At 34.2% G+C, this 20,069-nt stretch overlaps 1 protein-coding gene across 1 annotated transcript in view; it reads left to right on the top strand.

The window, feature by feature from the left end:
* LOC102802068 (proteasome adapter and scaffold protein ECM29-like) overlaps positions 1 to 20,069 on the top strand; it is an 80,994-nt gene that overhangs the window by 25,921 nt on the left and 35,004 nt on the right. Inside the window, exons 12-21 of the mRNA XM_085503042.1 lie at positions 667 to 716; positions 3,080 to 3,146; positions 3,457 to 3,579; positions 4,255 to 4,358; positions 4,793 to 4,919; positions 6,862 to 6,942; positions 10,317 to 10,601; positions 13,542 to 13,676; positions 15,557 to 15,725; positions 19,069 to 19,307. Of these exons, the coding sequence (XP_085359168.1) occupies positions 667 to 716; positions 3,080 to 3,146; positions 3,457 to 3,579; positions 4,255 to 4,358; positions 4,793 to 4,919; positions 6,862 to 6,942; positions 10,317 to 10,601; positions 13,542 to 13,676; positions 15,557 to 15,725; positions 19,069 to 19,307 (1,380 nt within the window). The remainder of the gene's footprint in view (positions 1 to 666; positions 717 to 3,079; positions 3,147 to 3,456; positions 3,580 to 4,254; positions 4,359 to 4,792; positions 4,920 to 6,861; positions 6,943 to 10,316; positions 10,602 to 13,541; positions 13,677 to 15,556; positions 15,726 to 19,068; positions 19,308 to 20,069) is intronic.

Raw genomic sequence — 20,069 nt, 5'->3', positions numbered from 1 at the left:
ATTTATACAGTGGGCTGAGCCAGCATGCTGGTGTCCATACAATGGGCTGAGCCAGCATGCTGGTATTCATACAGTAGGCTGAGGTAGCATGCTGGTATCCATACAGTGGGCTGAGCCAGCATGCTGGTATTTATACAGTGGGCTGAGCCATCATGTTGGTGTCCATACAATGGGCTGAGCCATCATGTTGGTGTCCATACAATGGGCTGAGCCAGCATGCTGGTATCCATACAGTTGGCTGAGCCAGCATGCTGGTATTCATACTATGGGCTGAGCCAGCATGCTGGTATCCATACAGTGGACTGAGCCAGCATGCTGGTATTTGTACAGTGGGCTGAGCCAGCATGCTGGTATTTATGCAGTGGGCTGAGCCAGCATGCTGGTATTTATACAGTGGGCTAAGCCAGCATGCTGATATCCATACAATGGGCTGAGCCAGCATGCTGGTATTCATACTATGGGCTGAGCCAGCATGCTAGTATCCATACTATGGGCTGAGCCAGCATGCTGGTATCCATACAGTGGACTGAGCCAGCATTCTGGCATTCTTACAGTGGTGCTTATATCTAAGACAATTTTCTTCGCTGCTATTTCATGCATTCTGAAGATTTTTATTGTCTATTTCATTATATAAATGTACTTATGTACATTGCTTTTGTATTTCAGAATAGTCAGTTACGAGGACTTGCATATGTCGCTGTCGGAAAATTGGCTAGGTAAGTACTGTCATAGTAGTGCATGTGTTAACCCTTTGCACACCATAGATACTTTGTTGCAACAATGTTGCAGGGCCCATTACTAATTTGCATATTTGTACTCCCATTACCCAAAACTTTTTACCAATTCAGTGTGAGCCAGGTAGGTTGACATGTACACAGGGAAAAGAAGACTAGGACACTGTAGTTTCATTTCATTTAAAAAAAAAACACACATTTTATTTACAATTCACTTGGTTTCTAATTTATGATAACACCGAAATAGGCACTCATTTCATCTCTGTCCGTTTCATACCAATGCCGGTCTACGCGCCCGGTAACTTCCTGTCTATGTCTAGCCATGGAACTATAAACCATGGTCTAGCGTATTTATTTGTTTCCCCGACCAACAAATCCAAAAAAATCGTCCGTAAAATATAATTTAAAAAAATCCAGTGGTTCCCCGTCGAAACCAACACCATGTCTTGGTCCTGAAAACTGGTCGTCATGTGCTGGAATGTTCACGTCGGTCCTTTCATTTGACCAGATGTTTGGTGTATTGGCGATGTCATCGGCATCAGAGTCCGAGTCACTGTCGGCATTGGCATTCAACAAGTCTAACAGTTCATTAGTACCGATGTCACTGCCACTGCCACAGTTGGTATTTTGGCATAGCAATTCACATCTCAATCTCCCTTCGTCTATTTCTTCCACTGTAAAGCCTTCAAACTCAGTGTCTGAATCAGACTCATCGAAAAATCTCAGAATTGCGTCACGATCAGTTTGCGATGACAGCTCCGAGTCGGCCGGTTGTTGTTGCATCCCGGTACTGGGGCCCGTAGTCTGCTGTTCGCTCACAGTTTGGAAATTCATCACTGAGTTAAAACTTTAAACGTATCACACAAATAGTTGTGAATAATTGCATAAAAAATCCAAAAATACTCGACAGGAATTTAATTCGTTTGATTACAAGTCAGCTGTGTTTACAAACAAATGCAAATACGCAGTGGAGGTCAACTGAATGATCGTGTCTGTCAACCACTGAAAAACCTTGCATATTCCCGCCACAGTCAAATTAGTGTGTAATTTATTCATATATTCGGAAGAAGTATTCCTTATTTGGCAGGATTCTTTATTAGGAATATACATATGGAACAGTAGGGCGGGAATTACCGGGGCAACGACACAGTGATTGTGTTTAAATATTCAAACCAACGGTAATTGATGACAGTGTCGTTTGGCCTACAGAGGTCATTGGATATTCCCGTTTAAAACCCCCATTTTAAAGCGATATTTGAACACTGTGAATGAAAAAAATACATGGATATCCAGTGGAAAAACAACAGAGGCCGAAATAAGGACTTGCAGTGAAAAATAGCAACGAAACTGGGATGCCTTTTTTACGGAACCAGCGACTACGGCAATTTTCACGTGTTGACCTCTGCTGGCACGCAAGACTGATTGCGATGACAGTCTGATTTTTCGACATTAAAAACTCGCCAACAAGGAAAAACAACATTTTATATAGGTAATTTATTTAAATAATGTTTCCAGTTCAGATGAATATAAATTTTATATTTATTATGCGTTTATTTTGGATAAAAACTGCGGTAGAATAAATGAACTTTCACCAAACATGCCGCTGTGTTTGTTTATTTATGCAAATTGTCACAGCTCTTCACAAACACCGTCCGAAAAACCCGTTGTACAAGAAAAGTACGAGGACAATTCGTATATAATTTTCAGTCTGAACGTACCTGTATTTCTAATTATTTTCATCAACAATTTATTTTTTCATGCAAAGATCATGGGAGATCAGAATCAACTTCTGTTTCAATCTATGAAATACCGGCCGTTTACGGCCGCATTGGGATTTTGACAGCGCATTAACGGGTGGCCTTTTACGGCCGGATTGGGTTATCTTTGGTCAGAAATAAGCGGCCGTATATGGCCGCATTGGGGGGCAAAGGGTTAATCAATGTATACCTAATAGGATTCAGCCCCTGGATTCTATGCCTTGTATGTCATTATTTGGACAAAGTTTAATTAACTAATTACAAATGTATTGAAAGTTGTATTATATATTATAGCAGGTTTCAAAAGTATTTGGGCAGCAATTTAGCAAACTTGCTTGATTATTTGCTCACAGCATTGGTTTCGACAAAGCATTTGACCATTGCAAGTAATTTTGTATAATTTTCAGTCCTGTAAAACCATGTGAATTTATTGTACTGTTCTTAGCAATTACTAGTATTTGATGGTGACAGAATAAAGGGTAATATTCAATTTGTAAGTTGTCTGCTTTAATCAACAGCACACTAACTGTACTCCATAATAGTCAGCAATATTCAGCTTTGTGACTAATGCTAATATCTTGATTGCAGGAGAGTTCCTAGTCTTGTAGCAAAAGATATTGGTATGGTTCAACAGTTTTTTGATGCAATGTGCAAGGTAAGAAATAAATAAAGATTTGAAAACCTCAGAGATTTGACCTGAATGTGATGAAGTAGAATTCTGCTTCATGATGAACCATTTTTAAAAATATATTTCATATTGACTAATTATATATGCTAAACAATTATGAAAAATATGCAGACTATTAATTTAACTTTTACACATGAATGCATATAAATAGAAGTATTTTTTACTCAGTACCGGGTATGTTAAGTATAAATTATATAAGTATTTCATAATTTGAGTAGTGTTTAAAACATATTAAGGACTCATGTGTTGATGTTTACATAATTTTTTAATTTGCTAGGAAGATAAAGACACCCGATTACATGTACAAGAGGCTCTATCTATGATGTCACCAGCATTAAAGAACTTAGAAGGACCTAATCTCAAATTAATGGAGGCATTGATAATGAGTAACATAGAAAATGTAAGGTTTGTTTGTATGAGTATGACAGTGATTTCAATATAAAACATATAAACTGTATTTGCTTTATTAAATGCATGTTCAAATGGAAGCACATATAAACCAAAAATTGCTGTTCAATCATTAAAATATTACTCAATTTGACCATAGAAACACCTCCCTAATTGAGCAAATATGGTATTTCATTTATTTTAAATGTCCTGTCAAAAATAAGCTTTGTTCATATCATAAGTACTTCTTAAGCTATCACTATACATAGTACTTGCATTTGGTTTATGTCATTCACACCAAACACTTTTGTGATTTGTGAGTTAGACAAATTTAGTTTAAATATCTCATCAGCTTGGGATTACAATTTTTAGCACTAATGAAAAGTGCCCTCTATCAACAGTTAGAAGATAGGTGCCATGTGCAGTGATGTAGAAAAGAGCCAAACCTACTTTTAATAAAATACTTGTTTGTTTTTGGCTTTTTAGATATTAGTGGCTTTCCAGTATTTTTGGGATCACCTACATTTCAATTATTGAAAGTAAAAATACATCTCTGTATCATGGTAACTGCTGAGTGAATATTGTTGATTGAATATTTGTATGCATTTATGGATATAGTTGAAACTTTTCAGAAATTGTTACAAAAATTACGCTACTATCAAATTAAAGTTTGATTTATTTGTTATAGAATGAAGCTCAAGCTAGGGTGATAGCAGTACAGTATGCTATCTCTGTATTCCCTCCTAGTCACATACCATCAAGATATGCACTTCTATTGGCAACTGGAGATGTGTAAGTATATATGTCATGTGAGGAAAGAAAGAATAAATTATCTAGATTCATTTAAGCTCAAGATGAATTAGTCAATAATATGTTTTATTAAAGTTTACAGTCAAGACAGAGTAAACTAAACTGAATTGAATTGAATTGAATTGAATTGAATTGGAGTCCAACAATCTTCATGTGACTCTTTCATAAACTCAAAGAAAAATACTTTGAATATACTTTGAATATACTTTGAATATACTTTGAAAATACTTTGAATAATACACCCAAGAATTAAAAATAAATTTTGAAAAACATGTCAACTAACACAACATTCCATGAAAATATATAATAATAATTATTGAAATCTCAAATATCAATATAAACCTTCAGAATGATAAAAATTTTAATTTTTTTACATTACCATTAAAAAATAATTGTAACTGATTTGGCTTTTACAGCAAAGAAGATGTGCATTCTGAGGCCACAAAAGCACTGAGAAATCCTTCTAAACCAGAGGATGGGAACATCAAGGATTGGAAACCATTTCCTTCTTTTACAGAATTAACTGAGTACATCCAGGATAAGGTGAGAAAGTAATTTGTCCTTAGCAACCAGAGTAAGATTTGTACTTTCAACAATGAAGGTATGGACAGAGTAATGCGTGTAGTTCATGTACTTGCCATGACATCATTTTTAGGTTCATTCCTCGACTAATTTCTGAATGTCTCGAGTACAATGACAAGTCATAAGGGTATACATAGGCATATTTGTTTGTTAACCAATATATACATATGCATGGTACAGAAACAAGTCATACCATTTTTGACTCCCGTGTGCGAAGCACAAAAGGGAGTCTTTGCAGCTACCCTGTCTGTATGTGTCTGTATGTGTCTGTATGTATGTATGTCTGTATGTATGTCACTTTTTTTGTTCCACCGTTATATCAAGAACCACTAATCAAATTTTGGTGAAACTTGGTACATAGATGCTCTGGGATAATGCGCAGAGTTGATTAGGTTTTGGTAAAAATCCATGAATATTAATTACCTAATTTGCATGATAATTGGCTGATTTTTAGCTGTTCCATGACTGTTCCACTGATATCTGAAGAACCACTCATTGGATTTTGATGAAACTTGGCACATGGATGCTCTGAACTAATGCGCAGATTTGATTAGTTTTAGGTAAAAATGTGTTTATATTAATTACATAATTTGCATAATGATTAATAAATTTTCGACTTTTCCACTGATATCTCAAGTACTAATCATAATATTTCAATAAAACTTGGTGCATAGATGTCATATGACACTGCACAGACCTGATAGTTTTTAGGGTAATATCAGTACATATTAATTACCTAATTTGCATAATTAATTAATTTTCAGCTTTTGATATTTTGACTAGTAATGATCACGTTTCAATGAAACTTGGTACATAGTTACTTGAGGACTGTGAAGAGACCTAATCAGTTTTGGGGTAAATATTTGTGCATATTAATCACCTTATTAGCATAATTAGTTAATTTTCAGCTTTTCACCTGATATCTAAGTACTAATCATCACATTTCAATGAGACTTGCGACATAGATCTTCTAGGACTATGCAGAGACCTGATTAATTTTGGGATAAATAATTGTTCATATTAATTACCTAATTTGCATAATTAGTTAATTTTTTGATGTTTTATGGCTGTTGCACTCATTGGATTTTAGAAAATATTTAAAAGAGTACCCATCACATTTCAATGAACTTAGGACTATACACCATATTAGTTTTTGTTAAATATTTATGCTTATTAATCACCTAATTAACATAATTAATTAATACTGATATCTCAAGTATTGATCATCCCATTTGAATAAAACTTGGTACATAAATGCTCAAAGACAATAGACAGCCTGATTAATTTTGGGTTAAAATCTGTTCATATTAATTCTCTAATTAGCATAATAATTAATATTTTTTCTTTCTAATCACATATCAATGAAATTGGTACATTGTGCAGACCTTATTAGTTTTACACTTAAATATGTTCATATTAATTACCTTATTTGCATAATTAGTTTTCTGTGTTTCCATCAATATCTCAAGTTCAAGTAATTTTGAATTTAATTTTTAATGTGACTCCAATACTCTCAGCACATGGGAGTTCTTTCTAAGTTTTCTTTGATTGCTTTTATTTTGACCATGGAAAAAACATGTATGCAATTTTATGTAATTTATGCAAGCCTATATGTTAATATTACTCTAATGATGATTCATATGCATGTTGATTTGACTTGTGGCATAATTGGTTCTATTTATTGTCTTATTCATTTCTCATACACTGACCAATTTAGTTGAAATTTGAAGACAGTCAAGACATACTGGTTTTCATATTCTTTTCAATTGTTTTTTTAGTTTTGATGAAATTTAATGAACACCAGCATCTTGTTTTATTTTTCCTCAACTGTTTCTTTGACAGGCTTGACCAATTTTGTTTAAACAGGGATTCCTGTTTGTCAATCTGTATATTGTTTTTTCAGTCTAGTCAACGATTGAAAAGTCAGTCCAGATATGTTGTAGGGACCACCAGTTTACCTTTTAACCCAACTACTTACAATGAGGTGAGTTTGTGTTCTTAATTCTGTGAATTTGATATACCACACCACACCAGAACAAACATGAAGTGTTCACTACTGTGTACTGTACATTTTTATGACATGAAGGTTATTGCAGTCACATTCTACAAGAGTCAACATTGTGGACAATTCCTTTTCACAATCCTTGTCTTGAGAAAGAAAAAAATAAGTGACTTGAATCTGCTTAAATTTTTACTATGTATACATCTGACAATGATGCCTTTGTTGACTCCCATGTGCGAAGCACAAAATGGGAGTCTTTGCAGTTAGTGTGTCTGTATGTGTGTCTGTATGTGTGTCTGTATGTGTGTATGTGTGTATGTGTGTATGTGTGTATGTGTGTATGTGTGTGTGTATGTGTGTATGTGTGTCCGACTGTTCCACTGCTATCTCAAGAACCATACATCGGTTTTTGATGAAACTTGGTGCATAGATGCTCTGGGCCAATGCGCAGATTTGATTAGGTTTTGGTAAAAATCCATGCTCGTTAATTACCTAATTTGCATGATAATTAGCTAATTTTTAGCTGTTCTATGACTGTTCCACTGATATCTAAAGAACCACTCATTGGATTTTGATGAAACTTGGTACATAGATGCTCTGAACATATGCGCAGATTTGATTAATTTTTGGTAAAAATCCGTGCATATTAATTACCTAATTTACATGATAATTAGCTATTTTTTAGTGGTTCCATGACTGTTCCACTGATATCTAAACAACCACTCATTGGATTTTGATGAAACTTGGTACATAGATGCTCTGAACTAATGCTAGGTTTTGATTAGTTTTTGGTAATAATCCGTGGATACTAATTACCTAATTTGCATAATGATTAGTCAATTTTCGGTTTTTCCACTGATATCTCAAGTACTAATCATCACATTTCAAATGAAACTTGGTACATAGATGTCATACGACACTGCACAGACCTGATAGTTTTTATGGTAATATCAGTACATATTAATTACCTAATTTGCATAATTAATTAATTTTCAGCATTTGATATAAGTAGTTAGCATTACATTTCAATGAAACTTGGTACTTACATACTCAAGGACTATGCAGAGATTGATTGTTTTCGATAAATATTTGTGCATATTAATCTTCTAATTTGCATAATTAGTTAATTTTCAGCTTTTCCATGGGTATCTCAAGTACTAATCATCGCATTTCAATGAAACTTGGTACATAGATCCTTTAGGACTATGCAGAGACCTGATTAGTTTTAGGGTAAATAATTGTGCATATTAATTACCTAATTTGCATAATTAATTTTCAGCTTTTCTACTGATATCTAAAGTACTAATCATTTACATTTCAATGAATCTAGAATTATGCAGACCCAATTAGTTTCCGGTAAATATTTGTGCATATTAATCACCTAATTTGCATAATTAACCAACTTTCACACTGATATCTCAGGTACTATACATCACATATCAATGAATGTACATGGATGCTGTAGGACAATAGACAGACCTGAATAATTGTGGGTTACAATCTGTACATATTAATTACCTAATTTGCATAATTAACCAATTTTAAGCTTTCACACTGATATCTAAAGTACCGTAAAAACTCCAAAATTTCGACCGGTTTTAAATAATTGGCGTTAGAAATGTGACATGTTTTTAGAGTCGTGGCCGAGTTGTAACTCAAAATCTAAACAAAGTCATCAATCAGTGAGTTATTATGACAAGCAAAACAAAACATCAAGACGCGCAGAAGAGGTCAGCACAAAACTAATAAGTCAAAAGACAAAGCTGTCTCGCACTACCTAGGAAAACTTACGAATGTTCGAAGTACAGGTACCCATTGGACAAAAGATACATGGAAGTTTAGCAAACTATCTCCCCGACCCAGTGCAATGTATCCGGTTAGAATCAAAGCTCACGTGTCCCTTATTTGAGGGACCAAATTCTGCCGTAAATTCGCCCTTGGATTAAAAAATAAAATGGGATTTAAGAAAATAAAATGGGACTTTTAAGGTGTATTTTGGCGTCATTTTTCGGACATTTCAATCAATCCTGCCGGCTAAAATAGAGTCTAAGTTTTACCGTAGTCATTGACGTCTGTCTATTCAAGAGTACACGTGTATGATTTTTATCGTGACTAGCGTGAGCGGGTAAGCTTCCTTTCGAGAATGAGCTGTTATCACTGTGAACAATGTTAAATTATTCTTCAGATGACCAGTTTATTTTTTAAAAACAACTAATTTTTTTATTTAAAAAAAAATCATGCCGTTTTCGCATCAAAATCCAAGCCAAAATATCGTACTACAACATCAATCTCTTCGCATTGCGTTCAATAACATTAACATATTTAAATAAGCTATGGTAATTTGAACACGTTGGCATCATCCAGCTTTTTGATTGGTTAATTAGCGATTTGACCTATTTGACCTAAGAGAACATGGCGGATATCCTACAGCATCAAACGTTTATACGAGACCGGAATCATTCGCTTACGATGAAACTTAGTTGACTTTTATTTGTATTTCATAACCATTCAACAAATTTATTTTGTGTACATTATTATAATCACTACTGAGTACAGTAATAATCAACAATTCAGAAACGCAGCATGCCGAGATTTTTGTGTTCGTTTTTATTTGAAACTTCGTTTATTTAGAATATATTTTCGTTACCAATAAAATAAAAATCTCTCAGTCAATCAGAAACCCGGATTCATGCCTTCGAGGAAGGTCCCGTTTGAACGCTCACATCGGTTTTTTTTTTCGTTTGGGGGAAAACTAAAACTGGTCGCAATTTTCGAATAAGAATGAGTCGGCAATTTTTAGTGGAGTCGAAAATTTGGAGGTAAATAAAACACCGAAACCCGGCAAATAAATAGCCAATCGAATTTTTAGAGGGGTCGAAATTTTGGAGTTTTCACGGTACTAATTATTCCATTTCAATGAAACTTAGTACAAAGATGCTCTAGGACAATGTACAAACCTAATTAGTTTGGGGTAAAAATCTGTTCATATTAATTCCCTAATAAGCATAATAATTCATAATTTTTTGGTTCTAATCACATTTCAATTAAACTTGGAGACATAGATTTTCTGTTACATTGCGCAGACCTCATTAGTTTTACACTCAAATCTGGTCATATTAATTTTCTGATTTGCATAATTAGTTTTCAGCTAAGTAATTTCGAATTATATTTAATGTGTCTCCAATACTCTCAGCACATGGGAGTTCTTTCTAAGCTTTCTTTGATTTTATCTTGATGCTTATTTTCAGAAATTATGGCAATGCTTGTGATATCAATGGGAAAGTGCCAACATTTTAATATTCCATGTAATGATACTTTTTTATTAATTACTCATGGTGTAAACATTGTATTTACAGGTATTACTGTACATGCGTATGTGTCTGGCCCATGATTCAGGACTATCCCTAGAATCAGATCTCAGTAATCCAACTATAGAGCATGCACCTGCTATTAGTCAGTATGTGACTAAGTTACTGAAGACTAGCAAAGATCACAGTGCCATACAGACATATATAGATATGACTACAAAGCTGCTGGCTACATCACATGGACATGTATCTATGTATTGCTTGTTAGAAATCATTGCTGTGGCTTCTGGTAAACTAGCTTCTCAGATTGTTGACAAGCTGGAGTGGATTAAGGTAAGGTGCATGTATGTAAATAGGTCTCTATGTGGTAGTTGAGTGCGGTAACTAATAAGTCAGTAATACCAAGAACAACACGGAAATATTAACACAACTCACCAAAACAAATATGGCGCCACTCATGAACATAACACCCCGAGTCCGACCCGAACGTCTTCGGAAATCTCCGGAAATAAGGGATGTCCAATAAATAAAGTTCGCAGGGGGAAAAAGTAAACAATAGTTATCTGTTACTGTCCGTCTCAGTTTTCATGAAGAAACAAGTTGAGCGTACACTCACTTTCAAAAGTAATCGTGGACCCAAACGATGGAATGCTTGAGATAGTTTACTTGTAAATTGAAGTCTTGCGGCCTAATTAACACCTCGACCAAGGTGTGACCACCTTATTGTTTATGTGTAATTGGTGGCATTTTACATTACAGATGTCACTTGTGGACAACTAACTAGTAGAGTCCCAACAAGAATGGGTGGGATGTGAAGCATTATATATATTAATAAATCTGTTTCCATCTTCGTTAGATAAATATGGCCAATTGAATATCGAGTTTTCATTAAAATATCAGTGTTCAAGTGACTATGCATACATGTAGCTCTGATGTATGCCGCACATCAAAATATCAACTCAATTGTTGTTATCACAGTGGGTGATGGCTGTGTTTTAAATTCAGACAAAGATTATCACAGTTATAGACAAAATGCCAGTGTCTGGTGATTTTTAATTCCAGTGACGTTACTAATCAGTGAAATACTAATTATCTGTGTATATCTAGGTCTACATTTCAAACGTATTTTATGAATGTTGGCAGTACGATCACGGAATGATTCACATACTTCAAACGTATTTGCATAAATGTTGCGATGTGCAACTTTGCACTACCACTGCTGTAGTGTAAATCTATGAAGGTTGATCCGGACATAAGAGCAAAATGGGAATGTACATTTCATTAGTCCCCGTTCGAACGCAGTCCGAAAACGGAGACTTATGTTTTGACCTATGTGCGTGCGTGCGTCTGTGCGTGCATCCGTGCGTGCGTCCAGACCTGTATCTTAGAAATGCCTGGATCAATTACAATCAAACTTCACACATACGTCATACATGATATTATACATATGCACGTCAATTTGTTTCACGATCTGATTCAAGATGGCCGAATGGCGGCCATTTTTGTGCTAAAAAATGATCAAAATCAAGCATTTCTCGGCTGTTTACAGATGGATTTTGTTCAAACTTAGTATATACATTAGACATTATAGGACCTTGATGCACATCATTTTGTTTCCTGATCTGATTCAAGATGGCCGAATGGCGGCCATTTTTGTGCCAACAAATCCTAAAAATCAAGCATTTCTCGGCTGTTTACAGTTGGATTTTGTTCAAACTTGGTATATACATGAGATGTTATGGGACCTTGATGTAAATAATTTTGTTTTCCAGATAAGAATGTGGCTCTCGTGTCATGTCTCTGACTTGTTTTCACTGATTATATTCAAATTTTAAATAATCATTATACATGATGTCATAGATAGACAGATATATTGGTTTGACGATCCTATTCAAAATGGCCAAATGGTGGCCATTTTGTGCTAAAAAATCATCAAATATCAAGCATTTCTGGCATTTATGGATGGATTTCGTTCAAACTTGGTACATATATTAGACAGGTTCCTGATTCACATCATATATTTTTCAGATCGGATTCAAAATGGCTGTCTGGCGGCCATTTTGTTTTAATGAATGGGCTTGTAGACCCATATCTCCGACTTGTTTTGACTGATTATGTTCAAATTTTAAATATTCATTATACATCATGTCATAGATAAACAAATATATTGGATCCTATTCAAAATGCCCGAATGGTTGTAATTTTTGTGCTAAAAAATCATCATATATCAAGCATTTCTGGCATTTATGGATGGATTTCTTACAAACTTGGTACGTACATTAGACAGGTTCCGGATGCTCATCATTTTATTTTTCAGATTGAATTCAAAATGGATGACTGATGGCCATTTTGCTTTAATGATTGGGGTTCTAGAGCCATATCTCTTAAATGCTTTGACTGATTATATTCAAATTTTATATATTCATTATACATCATGTTATATATATACATGTATTCAAAATGGCTGGTTTTGATTGCTGTTCCAGAGCAATAACTCTCAATATGGACAAAAATGTACAAGTACTTGTTTGACGATCAGATACAAATGTCAATCATTTTAATGTTAAAAAATCATATTCCAGCTATATTACCAAAAACAAAACTATATATCTTAAATTTAATAACTAACTGCGACTGTGCCATGCATACCTTGTTAATTAATAAAACGTCATTTTTGTATATGTGCACACTTTCACTTCATGCAAGTGTACACACAAGTGTCACTGAGCTTTGTTTACAAACTCTAGACAAAACAAACGTCAAAGTTGCATCTTTATTTCTATTTATTATTAGTAAATCAAAATGCTACTTCATGTAAAACTTCATGTATACTTCATGTATATTGAGTTGATTTTCAGGGATTGAATATTGACAAGGGAGCATGAAGACACACTAGAAAATAAAGTGTGTGACAAAATTGTGCCATTATATGTGAAACGGCTTGGTACTGGGTTGCAGTAGAAGCTACACATGTTCAATTGGTAGCTGATATATTAGATTCTCACTCTGAATATATATCAGGCTTCTCTGATCCAGTTGAAAGTGATTAAAAAAGACACTGATATTATGTTGGATGTTGTCATTGCCCCCTTCTACTCAATAAAATGATTTGTGCTTACCTGGAATGGAAACAGAAATATTCAAAAATAATGTTAAATAGTGCAGGTTGGTAAATTTGAAAGTTTCCCCCTCTGGTGTCTGTAACACAATTTTAAGAAATACAATTGGTACACCTTTGTACATTCAATTTTCTTATAATATTCTCTACACCAGGGTCTGATGCATTCAAGTCGTGAAGAAATGAGAGAGAATGCATCTCATTTGTTTGCTGTTGTAGCATGTACAATGGAGAGTGAAAGGTTATTACAAGTAATAAAAGAACTTACAAAGAATGTCAGCAGTAATAAGGTCAGTTGGTATCAGTCATAATGAGTCTATAATTTAGTAATTGCAGTATCATTGGCATGACTGAGCCACTATTTAATGGTTACAGTCAAAGCTGTACTATATATTTGTATCACATGACATGCATTGAAGCATTGTTACCTTTCCAACACAACTGTAATAACACAGAATATACAATTATGTTTATTATTGCCATATAGATTTATTCTACAGTAAAGATGCAAACTTATACTAGATTGTAATATGAAGTGAATAGTGATACTAAAGGCATCTTAGGAAACAGAAGGATTGTGTAACACTTATATATGAACAGTTACATATGCAAGAACTATATGCAGCATGGATCTTTATTAGCCCTTGGTTTTCTCTTTAATCTATATTTCCTCAGACATTAGAGATGCAGCATGGATCTTTATTAGCCCTTGGTTTTCTCTTTAATCTATATTTCCTCAGACATTAGAGATGCAGCATGGATCCTAATTAGTCCTTGGTTTTCTGTTTAATCCATATTTCCTCAGACATTAGAGATGCAGCATGGATCTTTATTAGCCCTTGGTTTTCACTTTAATCTATATTTCCTCAAACATTAGAGATGCAGCATGGATCCTAATTAGCCCTTGGTTTTCTCTTTAATCTGTTTTTCCTCAGGCATTAGAGATGCAGCATGGATCCTAATTAGCCCTTGGTTTTCTCTTTAATCCATATTTCCTCAGACATTAGAGATGCAGCATGGATCCTAATTAGCCCTTGGTTTTCTCTTTAATCTATATTTCCTCAGACATTAGAGATGCAGCATGGATCTTTATTAGCCCTTGGTTTTCTCTTTAATCTATATTTCCTCAGACATTAGAGATGCAGCATGGATCCTAATTAGTCCTTGGTTTTCTGTTTAATCCATATTTCCTCAGACATTAGAGATGCAGCATGGATCTTTATTAGCCCTTGGTTTTCACTTTAATCCATATTTCCTCAGACATTAGAGATGCAGCATGGATCCTAATTAGCCCTTGGTTTTCTCTTTAATCTGTTTTTCCTCAGGCATTAGAGATGCAGCATGGATCCTAATTAGCCCTTGGTTTTCTCTTTAATCCATATTTCCTCAGACATTAGAGATGCAGCATGGATCCTAATTAGCCCTTGGTTTTCTCTTTAATCCATATTTCCTCAGACATTAGAGATGCAGCATGGATCCTAATTAGCCCTTGGTTTTCTGTTTAATCTATATTTCCTCAGACATTAGAGATGCAGCATGGATCCTAATTAGCCCCTGGTTTTCTCTTTAATCCATATTTCCTCAGACATTAGAGATGCAGCATGGATCCTAATTAGCCCTTGGTTTTCTCTTTAATCTATATTTCCTCAGACATTAGAGATGCAGCATGGGTCCTAATTAGCCCTTGGTTTTCTCTTTAATCTGTATTTCTTCAGACATTAGAGATGCAGCATGGATCCTAATTAGCCCTTGGTTTTCTCTTTAATCTGTATTTCCTCAGACATTAGAGATGCAGCATGGATCCTAATTAGCCCTTGGTTTTCTGTTTAATCTGTTTTTCCTCAGACATTAGAGATGCAGCATGGATCCTAATTAGCCCTTGGTTTTCTGTTTAATCTGTTTTTCCTCAGACATTAGAGATGCAGCATGGATCCTAATTAGCCCTTGGTTTTCTCTTTAATCTATATTTCCTCAGACATTAGAGATGCAGCATGGATCCTAATTAGCCCTTGGTTTTCTGTTTAATCTGTTTTTCCTCAGACATTAGAGATGCAGCATGGATCCTAATTAGCCCTTGGTTTTCTCTTTAATCTATATTTCCTCAGACATTAGAGATGCAGCATGGATCCTAATTAGCCCTTGGTTTTCTCTTTAATCTGTATTTCCTCAGACACTAGAGATGCAACATGGATCTTTATTAGCCCTGGGTTACCTCATTGGTAGATATCTGTATCAGAGGAAATCTGGGATCACTGTAGATGATATGGAAACAGATTTGGAAGACAGTGTGGTGTCTGAACAGTTGAATGAAACCATTGGAGATGCTGTGAGAGTTATTAGTAAGTTTGTCAGCTCAGTGCACTATTTTGATGCTAACTAATCTTGTATATTACATTTGATCAATTGTTTTTTATATAAAGTTATCTAAATATAGATAAATTATAAACATTTACTTAATGATCAGTATTGTATACATTTTATACATAGTGATTGGACAAAGTTCTAAAACTATTTCCAAGCCTATTTTATCACTGCACTTTCATTTTCTTTCTTTACTTTCTTAATTTATTATAAGAAATAAATCAAATTGAATTCTGAGTAAAGTGGTTTTGTACACTATAGTATGTTTATCATTGTAAGTTACAAGTGTGATGCTAATTTACATATGAATACATAATCACCAATACAATAGATAGAATTTTGAAATCAATAACTTGTTTTCTTATTACTATAATAATAATTAAAAAGAACATAACATTCTGCTGTGACATTGCTTTTATATTAACATTTTTTATGATTTTATTTATTTAATATATTGTTGCAATTTAGAGTGCTGGATTTGTCTGATACCCCGCCCATGGGCGGTGTTTCAAATAGTGGGCGATGTTTTGGTCCACATATTGCCTGACTGAAAGAACAAACATCTTAACAGACCCCAATTTTGCCTTCCGACATCTAGCGCTATAATACTACATATGAAAAGTTACATTTATTAGTCCCCGTTCGAACGAAGTTTGAAAACAGGGACTTATAATTAGGTCTCCGTCTGTGCGTCCGCCCAGAGTCATATTTCAGAATTCCATGGACCGATTCCATTCATTCTTTACATGTGTCTAGTACTTCATGTGGGACATATGCACATACAGTGGTTTAGCGATTTGATTCAAAATGGCCGACTGGCAGCCATCTTGTTTTTGACTCCCATGTGCGAAGCACATAATGGGAGTCTTTGCAGTTAGTGTGTCTGTGTGTCTTGTGTGTGTGTGTATGTGTGTATGTGTGTCCGACTGTTCCACTGCTATCTCAAGAACCATACATCGGTTTTTGATGAAACTTGGTGCATAGATGCTCTGGGCCAATGCGCAGATTTGATTAGGTTTTGGTAAAAATCCATGCTCGTTAATTACCTAATTTGCATGATAATTAGCTGATTTTTAGCTGTTCTATGACTGTTACACTGATATCTAAAGAACCACTCATTGGATTTTGATGAAACTTGGTACATAGATGCTCTGAACATATGCGCAGATTTGATTAGTTTTTGGTAAAAATCCGTGCATATTAATTACCTAATTTGCATGATAATTAGCTGATTTTTAGCTGTTCCATGATTGTTCCACTGATATCTAAATAACCACTCATTGGATTTTGATGAAACTTTGTACATACATGCTCTGAACTAATGCTAGGTTTTGATTAGTTTTTGGTAATAATCCGTGGATACTAATTACCTAATTTGCATAATGATTAGTCAATTTTCGGTTTTTCCACTGATATCTCAAGTACTAATCATCACATTTCAATGAAACTTGGTACATAGATGTCATATGACACTGCACAGACCTGATAGTTTTTATGGTAATATCAGTACATATTAATTACCTAATTTGCATAATTAATTAATTTTCAGCATTTGATATAAGTACTAATCATCACATTTCAATGAAACTTGGTACATAGATGTCATATGACACTTCACAGACCTGATAGTTTTTATGGTAATATCAGTACATATTAATTACCTAATTTGCATAATTAATTAATTTTCAGCATTTGATATAAGTACTAATCATCACATTTCAATGAAACTTGGTACATAGATGTCATATGACACTGTACAGACCTGATAGTTTTTATGGTAATATCAGTACATATTAATTACCTAATTTGCATAATTAATTAATTTTCAGCATTTGATATAAGTAATGAGCATTACATTTCAATGAAACTTGGTACTTACATACTCAAGGACTATGCAGAGATTGATTGTTTCCAATAAATATTTGTGCATATTAATCACCTGATTTGCATAATTAGTTAATTTTCAGCTATTCCACGGGTATCTCAAGTACTAATCATCGCATTTCAATGAAACTTGGTACATAGATCCTTTAGGACTATGCAGAGACCTGATTAGTTTTAGGGCAAATAATTGTGCATATTAATTAACTAATTTGCATAATTAATTTTCAGCTTTTCTACTGATATCTAAAGTACTAATCATCACATTTCAATGAATCTAGAATTATGCAGATCCAATTAGTTTCCGGTAAATATTTGTGCATATTAATCACCTAATTTGCATAATTAACCAACTTTCACACTGATATCTCAGGTACTAAACATCACATATCAATGAATGTACATGGATGCTGTAGGACAATAGACAGACCTGGATAATTGTGGGCGAAAATCTGTACATAGTAATTACCTAATTTGCATAATTAACCAATTTTAAGCTTTCACACTGATATCTAAAGTACTAATTATTCCATTTCAATGAAACATAGTACAAAGATGCTCTAGGACAATGTACAAACCTAATTAGTTTGGGGTAAAAATCTGTTCATATTAATTCCCTAATAAGCATAATAATTCATAATTTGTTGGTTCTAATCACATTTCAATTAAACTTGGAAACATAGATTTTCTGTTACATTGCGCAGACCTCATTAGTTTTACACTCAAATCTGTTCATATTAATTTTCTGATTTGCATAATTAGTTTTCAGCTAAGTAATTTCGAATTATATTTAATGTGTCTCCAATACTCTCAGCACATGGGAGTTCTTTCTAAGCTTTCTTTGATTTGAAAATGTTGTATTTTGGACATGCTTTGTCAGTTGTCATTCAAACTTGGTACATAGATTATACATGTTGGGATACATGTCCATGACGATTTATTTCGCATTTGGATCAAAGATGGTTGACTGGCAGGCATCTTGTTTGTTTTTTTATGTGGTATCTTGGACGTGCTCTGACAGTTTTCATTCAAATTTGGCACATACATGTACTTTATACATGTTAGGATGCATTTCCATGAAAATTTGTTTCAAAATATAGTCAAGGATGGCCGATTGACAGCCATCTGACTTTTTGGCCTTAATACTATATTTCCACAATTTATGTACCATTTTCATTCGTATTTGGCACATACATCATACATATCAGTGTGTTTCATAATCAGATCAAAGATGGCTGAATAACGGCTGTTTTTATTTTTGGTCATATTACTAGTACACGGAACACGTGTTTTGATGTAAATAAACAATCTGTTGTATATGCCACTTGGAAATCGGGTTTCCGCTTTAATATGACAAGCACAAAGAGAACTTTCAAAAATTTAACGGGGACTGTGTCATTTTCAATGACTTGTTGACATATGTTATGTTTCGTTGTATAGCTGGAATGTTTGAGAGTTCACAAGCTATGCTGAATGGTGGTGCCTGCTTGGCTATTGGCGAAATTGGTAGAAATGGAAGGTTGTCATTACCACCAGGAGAAGAAGAAAATGATGATGTCTCTGAAGGAAATCAGAAGAAAAGAGCCAAGAAGAAAGAATCCCCTGTGAAGGAACTTAGTATGTTATCAGTGGTAGATACACTATCTCAGAAAATTCAGTCTTCTAAAGAACCACATCAGGTACATTGATGACAATGGATGTAATTAAGTTTTCTAGAAGAAATGATACATTTATATCAACAGTTTTATTGACTCCCGTGTGCGAAGCACAAAAAGGGAGTCTTTGCAGTTAGGTTGTCTGTCTGTGTGTGTATTCCACTGATATCTCAAGAACCATACATTGATTTTTTATGAAACTTGATGCATAGATGCTCTGGGCCGATGCACAGATTTGATCAGGTTTTGGTGAAAATCAATGCGTATTAATTACCTAATTTGCATAATAATTAGCTAATTTTTAGCTGTTCCATGACTGTTCCACTGATATCTAAATAACAACTCATTGAATTTTGATGAAACTTGGTACATGGATGCTCTGAGCTTATGCGCAGATTTGATTAGTTTTGGGTAAAAATCTGTGCAATATTAATTACCTAATTTGCATAATGATTAATCAATTTTTGGCTTTTCCACTGATATCTCAAGTACTAATCATCACATTTCAATAAAACTTGGTACATAGATATAGAACGCTGCACAGACCTGATAGTTTTAGGGTAATATCAGTACATATTAATTACCTAATTTGCATAACTAATTAATTTTCAAGTAGTAATCATCACATTTCAATAAAACTTGGTACATAGATGTCATATGTCACTGCACAAACCTGATAGTTTTAGGGTAATATCAGTACATATTAATTACCTAATTTGCTTAACTAATTAATTTTCAAGTAGTAATCTTACATTTCAATAAAATTTGGTACATAGATGTCATAGG

This window comes from Saccoglossus kowalevskii, chromosome 9 (genome assembly GCF_978046115.1).
Source record: "Saccoglossus kowalevskii chromosome 9, keSacKowa6.1, whole genome shotgun sequence".
NCBI classification, from domain to species: Eukaryota; Metazoa; Hemichordata; class Enteropneusta; family Harrimaniidae; genus Saccoglossus; species Saccoglossus kowalevskii.
Note: the sequence above shows the minus strand (reverse complement) of the source record. Positions and strands in the feature narration are given on the sequence as shown.